General features: G+C 44.8%; 1 protein-coding gene across 1 annotated transcript; it reads right to left on the bottom strand.

Moving 5' to 3' along the window:
• LOC142135725 (neuroglobin-like) lies at positions 1 to 7,678 on the bottom strand. Its single transcript, XM_075194617.1, has 3 exons — positions 5,498 to 7,678; positions 1,964 to 2,083; positions 1 to 741 (listed from the first exon to the last, which is right to left on the bottom strand). The coding sequence occupies exons 1-3, from the start codon at positions 5,714 to 5,716 to the stop codon at positions 595 to 597; spliced, it is 486 nt and encodes a 161-aa protein (XP_075050718.1). The 5' UTR covers positions 5,717 to 7,678; the 3' UTR covers positions 1 to 594.
• Positions 7,679 to 7,934: the final 256 nt, after the last annotated feature.

Consider the following 7,934-nt stretch of genomic DNA (forward strand, 5'->3'; position numbering starts at 1 on the left):
TAGATTATTACTGTTTATTCCAGTTTAATACCATGAACCATAAATCACAAGTGATTGACACGTAAGCACCTTCCTTTACACGCAGAATACATGTCATTCTACTTCCACCTCAATATCTCCTGGTGTGTGTGTGTATATATATATATATATATATATACACACACACACACACACACGTATGTACCCTGATGACTTGTAGACGTGTGACTGTTGTCTCCCCGATACTTACAGTATTATCTGGCAGGTTGTGATGTCCGTAACGGACACGTCTGGCTGTACCATGTTAGTGACATGTAGAATATGGCAGCCGCAGACCTGGCATTAGGGTCGGGGGTTACATGATGGTGGTAAGTGGCTGGAAGTACATATAGACATTGACTAGACTAATAAAACAGACTGTATACATAGAACTGTGCAGCTGGGTCCCTGCCCTAGGCCCCTACGAGGTCCCCAAGCAGTTGTCCTTGTCCCTAAAATCTCAGAGGCCAATCCTGGTACTTTACCGTCCTCTTCACAAACAAGCGTCCGGCGTCCTCACACAGTCAGTGCTGTGGGGTAGAACAGGTAGACTGTGTATATAGAAATACATTCTGCTCAATGTTCCTGAGGTTCTCTGCACCAACCCCAGCTCATGACGCTCACCACGATGGAGTACAGCTGGCTCCAGGCTTCTCGGGTATCAGACGTGAACATTTCTCCCAGACCTGACTCCAAAGCAAAGAGCAGCGATTCCCCCACCGTCTGTAAGAAACAGCTTGTGTTAGATTCATCGCCTGCACCTCTACCTACTGCGTGTGGCGCAGGAGGAGAGTTACATGTCTCTACCCACTGCGTGTGGCGCAGGAGGAGAGTTACATGTCTCTACCCACTGCGTGTGGCGCAGGAGGAGAGTTACATGTCTCTACCCACTGCGTGTGGCGCAGGGGGAGAGTTACATGTCTCTACCCACTGCGTGTGGCGCAGGAGGAGAGTTACATGTCTCTACCCACTGCGTGTGGTGCAGGAGGAGAGTTACATGTCTCTACCCACTGCGTGTGGCGCAGGAGGAGAGTTACATGTCTCTACCCACTGCGTGTGGCGCAGGAGGAGAGTTACATGTCTCTACCCACTGCGTGTGGCGCAGGAGGAGAGTTACATGTCTCTACCCACTGCGTGTGGCGCAGGAGGAGAGTTACATGTCTCTACCCACTGCGTGTGGCGCAGGAGGAGAGTTACATGTCTCTACCCACTGTGTGTGGTGCAGGAGGAGAGTTACATGTCTCTACCCACTGCGTGTGGCGCAGGAGGAGAGTTACATGTCTCTACCCACTGCGTGTGGCGCAGGAGGAGAGTTACATGTCTCTACCCACTGCGTGTGGCGCAGGAGGAGAGTTACATGTCTCTACCCACTGTGTGTGGTGCAGGAGGAGAGTTACACGTCTCTACCCACTGCGTGTGGCGCAGGAGGAGAGTTATGCTGTGTTGGTTGTGTGCGGGTGTTATGTGGGTGTTTCAGGGTCATCTCAGTGGGAGAAGCAGCTTAGGATACTTAACCACTGACATTATGTATTACAAAATCCTGCATGTTTAACATATATTAATCATTCTACCAAATGAGTCTTTTTACGTACGTTGCGTTTGAATGGTTCTTGTTGCATTTCGGTGTGTTCTTGTGTGTGTGACGAGTGTCTCTACAGTTGCAAGTTTACATTGAAATATACAAATGCATATCACACGCGTACATACGTGTATGGTGGATAATATACTTTGTTACTTACATTTTTTAGTGAATGTTGAAATGTATTTCATACACCAGGGGGTTCATAGATTATAAAGACTATTACACGCCCCACAGTAGAATGTTTCTGTGACTAGGCTGTCTGCTCACAAGAGCTGACAATCGAGCAGCTGAGTATTGTCCTGTAATTGTATGTCACATACGATGTAGCTCTGTGTATACTAATTATGATGAAAGGTTTCTCACTTTGAAGGATTCCAGTTTGACCCCTGTAGCGCGATGCTTCCGCCCCAGGCCGGTCAGATATTCATCTAGAGATGGCAGAGAGTCCAGGCTGCTCACCGCGGCCTCAATGACGGTCATAACCTGGCAGAGTTATACAGAGAACATGTTACATGCAATGCAGGGAAACTGTTACATACATCTGTACAGCTACATATAGGTCATGTATTAAATAGGGCCCTTGTTTGGAACCCACCAAGGGTCTTCCTGGTAAGAATGGAATAAAAGAGTGAGAGCGCTAAGCATAAAGTCATAGAGGTACAAATACAATTTATTAAACGTATATAATCACATATTGGGGTCTATTTATGACCCTTCGTTTTTTTCAGTTGAAACTTTTCAATCCTTATCTCCTTGATAAGGATTGAAAAGTAACGGCAATGTATTAAAAAAAATCTCAGTGACAGCAGTGCCGATAACCTGCTGTCCCTGAGAAGTGATCACCAGGGTATCGCAGTCTTATCTCCTTCTTGACAGCTGCGGTGATCTTCTCGTGTTTGTTGTGTTTACTGCCCATGCGCTGACTGTAATGACTGTAAACCAGGCATTTCATCTCCTACTGTCTGTGTTTCTTGTGAGACGGACAGCATTACTGAAGAATCAGTAAAGTAATGAATGAATCTCTACAATATTTATGTTTAATAAAATGTACATTAAACTAGATGGGTATATTTCATGGTTAAAAAAAATATAAAGGTCTGTAAAAATATCTGTACTTGTAGTTAATAGCAGAGGCAATAATCTGTCTCTCCGCAGCAGTGACCAGAGCAGTGATCTCTGGTGAACTCTGACATGGGACTGGGAGGGATCACATCCCTCCACCCCTCCACACAGACGCCGACCAGCTCTGCTGAGCTGACAGGTAAGAAAACTTTTACTTATGAAAATGTACGCCAGATGGCTCCAGCTTCAGATGGCTCCAGCTTCAGATGGCGCCAGCTTCAGATGGCTCCAGCTTCAGATGGCTCCAGCTTCAGATGGCGCCAGCTTCAGATGGCTCCAGCTTCAGATGGCTCCAGCTTCAGATGGCTCCAGCTTCAGATGGCTCCAGCTTCAGATGGCTCCAGCTTCAGATGCCGTACATTTTCATGTAGAAATTGAGAAACATTTCAATTGCCAGATGTTGTTACATAGCGATACTGAGCGCTCCCCATACACTGTTATGGGGAGTGCTCAGATAAACGGTAATAGGTGCAAAGCAGCAGATATCTCTGATATCTGCTGCGATGCTAGCTTCATACATAATGATTTTACCGGTAAAGTCCCGAAAACAACGTTTTCGGGGCTTTACAAGGGGGGAAAACTTTAATAAATAGACCCCATAGTGATAAAAATAGGGCATTTATATGTATTCCAATAATCTAAGTAGAAACCTTATAACGGTATAAAGTAGATGGAATAAAGTGATTCGTAGATAAATGATTCCCAAAGTTCTGAGATAAAAACTTTATGCTTCGCGCCCTCTCTCTCTTTTTTCCATTTTTGCTCGTATTTCTAGGACAGTTCCAGATTCAGTCGTCAGAGAGCTGCAGCATTTAGTCATTTTATAAGGGTCTTATGCAGTGCCTTACAAGTCTATTGCTTCTTCCTGGTAAGAGCCTGGATGGAGCAAGGATATAAAACAGCCCCATGGACACTTTGATCAAACAAGGGGAGTCTATAAAATAATGTCAATTAATAAACAGTTATTATAGCTTATTACACAACAACACACTAATGAGAACACTATACACACAAAGCGCTGTGCTCTCACCTTCCCTGCAGCCTCTGACACTTCCTCTAAAGTATCTACTGTCTTCTCCTTTCACTCTACCAGCTGTCCACTCACCAACCAGTCCCCGTACATCTATAATCCCTCTCTCCCCCATTATTCCAGTACGCAGCTGTTACTCTTATTCTGTCCCAAACTCTTATATTACCGTCCGCTCTCAGCACCCATGGCCCCTCCAAGCTTCTGGAGTTGCTGCCAACACTCCCCACACACAACCTATTGGACCTGCGTCAGTCAGTCCCCAACACTCCACAGAGACTGCACGGACTAAAGTGGTCAGTGATCCGCTAAATCTAAAGGCCATTACTGGCTTCTAATTCTCCTGGATCTCTCTGCTACATGTCACGCTCTTCTCATACAAACATTACAATCCCTTCAAGACATTATCCTATCCTGGATCTCATCCTACTTATCAAACTTTTCATTTCCTTCGTATCTCGAGACCCTTCTCCTCTCCCCTTCCACTATCAGTTGGACATCACAAGGCTCAGTCCTCGGTCTCTTGCTCTTCTCTACGCCACTTCTCTTGGAAAACTATTAAGTTCTTTTGAATTTCAGTATCATCTCTATGCAGATGATATCCGAAACTATCTATCCTCTCCTGATCTCTCACCATCTGTGTCTCGCGTTACTGACGGTCTTTCTGCCATTTCATCTTGGATGTCCTCTCGCCATTTCAAACTCAATCTTTTAAACACAGAGTTAATAATCTTCCCGCACACCAAGTCCTGAGCAAATCTGTATCTAAATCCGGTTACATACATTCCAGACATATGCACATCTCACACACCGGCACCCGGCTCGCTGAATAGGAAGAAGCTTGGCCCAGGCGGCCATGTTATTCACTATTACAGCACTGGTTATATGAAAGTACCATAAGACCAATGTTGTCATGGTGAATGTCCACGATCAGTACTATCTGGCCTGTACACCTCCCTGATCATACTGGAGACATCAGAAGACATGTAAATGCATGTACAGTACTGTTATATATTACAACTTGTACTAAAATACAAGGCCATAACAAGCTGCACCAACATACTTCTCTTATCTCGAAATATCTCCCAACTCGACCCCCCCCCCTCCCCCACCCCGCCGCACTGCGCAAAATCTGCGTCTCTCCTTCACAGTTACAGGACTGTTCTTGGGCTGCTCCCACTCTGGACCTGTCTCCTTGTACAAGACTTTCCCAAGCTCCAAACCTTTCAGCGTTCCCTGAAAACTCAACTCTACAAGCAGCTTATCAAAATCCTCAACCGTTCTCTAACTCACCCCTCACCCGGCTACTCTGCCCACTTACCATCATTCACACAGCTAACGCAAAACTTACATTTATTCTCCATCGATACTGGAACATCCCTCTGACCTCCAAACCTGTGTGACTGCGTCTTCTATCCCCACTACAATGCGGCAGGACCTTTATGTAATATATAACACTTACCCTCATGCATCTAACTTCTCTATAGAATGAGTGCAGCGTCCTCCTATCGCTTTGTCTGCCTGGTAATACCCAGTTATTATTTACTTGTAAAGCGCTAAGGAGTATTCTAGCGCTACGGTGTATAAATTAGTATTAGTAAATATATATACAGAGCTGGTCATGGTTTTTCTGAAGTTTGGGAGAAGGTCAAACAGGAGCTAGTGCAGGATTTAACATAAAAAAAGTGACTGCATGGAGAGGAGAGAACCTGGAGACACAATAAGTATTTCACTGCCGGTGTTCTCACCTTGCGGATGTGATCAGTGAATTCGTCAGAGCTCAGACATTCCTTTACGCTGGAGAAGTTGGCGGAATTGTACTGGAAGAGGAAAACGAGGTCCGGTTCCAGCTCAAACAACCTAAAACAGAAAGATGATGGACAACACCAGATATTCCAATAGGCAAAGCACATTTTATAAAACAGACCCTGGGCATTAAAGGACATTCCTGCAGGAGCACAATACATTTAATCCATGTAAATGTGGAAAATTATCTCACTCACACATAACCGAGGCTGCACCATATTCAGGTGTTGGAACGACCCCTGTAAGAGGCGCCAGGTGCAGCCTGGAATGGACAATTCTGTGCTGAGCGAGGGAACAGTGGGGCTGTCGTATCCTATTCACATAGAAAAAGGAAAATGTTCCCTATCCCAGGATACTACTGTATTAACCGGAGAAGAAAAGAGGACACACATCTCTAGAGGAGGGCAGAACAATGGCGTTTGGCAGCCTTGTTGAATGATGGAAAAAAGGTCCTAAACATTTTCCAATTATTCCTATTGTAAGAGAGTGAAGCTCACACCTCACACCCCACCCCAGGATCGCAGCCTCCTCATTATTCTTATAGGCTTTCCTGCTGGATTGCCAACTAAGCTAGAGTAGACACTACCGGACAAGCCGATCGTCTGGTAACTCACAGATGTATTGCTGAGAAAGGACAGAGTAGAGATTGTTATGGCTGGTTCTGGAGCTCATCTCTTCCAGGTTGGGAAGGAAAGAGATTCTAGCAGCAGAAGAGCAGTACAGTGTCAGGCACTGTATACAGGACAGGTGCTTGATGAAGGATGGACATAATATTTATGGAGAGAGGTCTCCATCGGATCCTTAAAAGCTGAATCCTCCACTTAAAGGGTAGCTTTACGGGACAGACTAACATAGCGGTATCCACTCTCTGTGGTTTATCCCATTACATTGCCGGATCTTTGGGAACTGTATACATGCTTGTGATGGGTGAGCAGCAATTAGGTTATTTCCATTGGTGTTCAACACAAAATTTTGTCAGCTTTAGTCGTTAGCCAATCCTTGATATCCAGATTCTCTTACATTTCAGCAATGAGCTATTTGACTTCGTTGCCAAAAAATTCCATCAATATATCTCTACAGTCTTGGTGGAGACAACATTTAGAATCATGTTGAATACACTTTGTAGAAGTAGGACCCTTGGGGCTTGGATCTCTTCAAAGGGAAATTATACTATAATGTCACAAAACTGGTGATAGGTAGGGGGACCTTGCACAATTTCCTGGTTGAGCAGATGGAATCGGACCACATATCACTACAGGAATACCACACCAATTATAATCGGATCGTATGACCACAAGCTCGTTGGAGGAGTGGATGGTGACCCAGATGCCCCTCTCTGGCAGATGGAGATCATGCATTTATGCAGATCCTTTAGGAGGTCTTCCAGGAGCGGAGAGGAGGACATTGCCCAGGTTAGAAAGGTGCCCACAATGAGATGTTTGCCGAGAACTGTGCTGGTGGACCAGAGAAAATCTCCATACAAGAGAGGAGCTGGGAGCCCCAGAGGATTATCCGTACAAAATCAATGGATAAAACCATTACTGCGAGAAAATAGGGTTTCTCCATCAGTCATCGCAGCTTCCTCTCCACTAATTCACCTCGTCTTTATAAATGGTTTTACGTTCATTTCCGTCACCGCACAACTAAACTACACTCAGCCAAGAGTTTCCTCAGATGTTTCATGTGTGATTAAGAAATAAGTTTGCAAATATGGAAAGAAGTAGAAAGTAAATCAGGTTTGAATAATAATTTCATATAAAAAAAAGGAAAATGCAGTTCTCTCACTTTAAAGGTTTGTGTTCCCTTTATCATGCGGTCTCTGTGGAGAACATTGAATGATGATATAAGAGGTAACTGCATGATTAATGTATTTTTCAGTAAAATGTTCATTTAATAGAAGTACATTACCGCAATAAACCACAGTCCCCATAATACTCAATGGGGTCTGCGTTCTGGGCTATTTAGCTCCGAAAAGCCATCCAAAGCTGGCGTTAGTCATTGCATGCTATGGGGAGAGCACTGCAGGAGAGGGATCCTACTGCGGCAGCGGGGCTGCTCTCCCCTGCAATGTTTTCACAAATGGAAACTGTACATGGAGCGACCCTGGGTCCAGGGCAAAACGGCGATTACTTTCTTCTTCAGAAGAAAGTAATGGCCGGGACAGCTGCGGTCGTATGCGCTGCCCCAACATAACTATAAATTGCCTCCAAGGGTCATTGTGATGATAGAGGATACTTTACGGGGGAAAAAGCTGGTGATCATTAAATAGGCACATGAAATAAAGTGATTGATACCAATATGCTGTAACTACAAGGCTCAGAGAAGAATGTACTCCACCACACAGATTATCTGATATGAGGATGTGTGTACAAGCAGACA

Source organism: Mixophyes fleayi, unplaced genomic scaffold (genome assembly GCF_038048845.1).
Source record: "Mixophyes fleayi isolate aMixFle1 unplaced genomic scaffold, aMixFle1.hap1 Scaffold_803, whole genome shotgun sequence".
Lineage (NCBI taxonomy): Eukaryota > Metazoa > Chordata > Amphibia > Anura > Limnodynastidae > Mixophyes > Mixophyes fleayi.

What these genes read in the sequence shown, in the direction of transcription:
- LOC142135725 (XM_075194617.1), bottom strand. Translation starts at nt 5,716, where the DNA reads ATGTATTGTGCTCCTGCAGGAATGTCCTTTAATGCCCAGGGTCTGTTT. An exon ending in TCACTGATCACATCCGCAAG is followed by an intron (nt 2,084 to 5,497) that starts GTGAGAACACCG and finishes TAACTCTGCCAG; the next exon opens with GTTATGACCGTCATTGAGGC. An exon ending in TCAAACTGGAATCCTTCAAA is followed by an intron (nt 742 to 1,963) that starts GTGAGAAACCTT and finishes TGTTTCTTACAG; the next exon opens with ACGGTGGGGGAATCGCTGCT.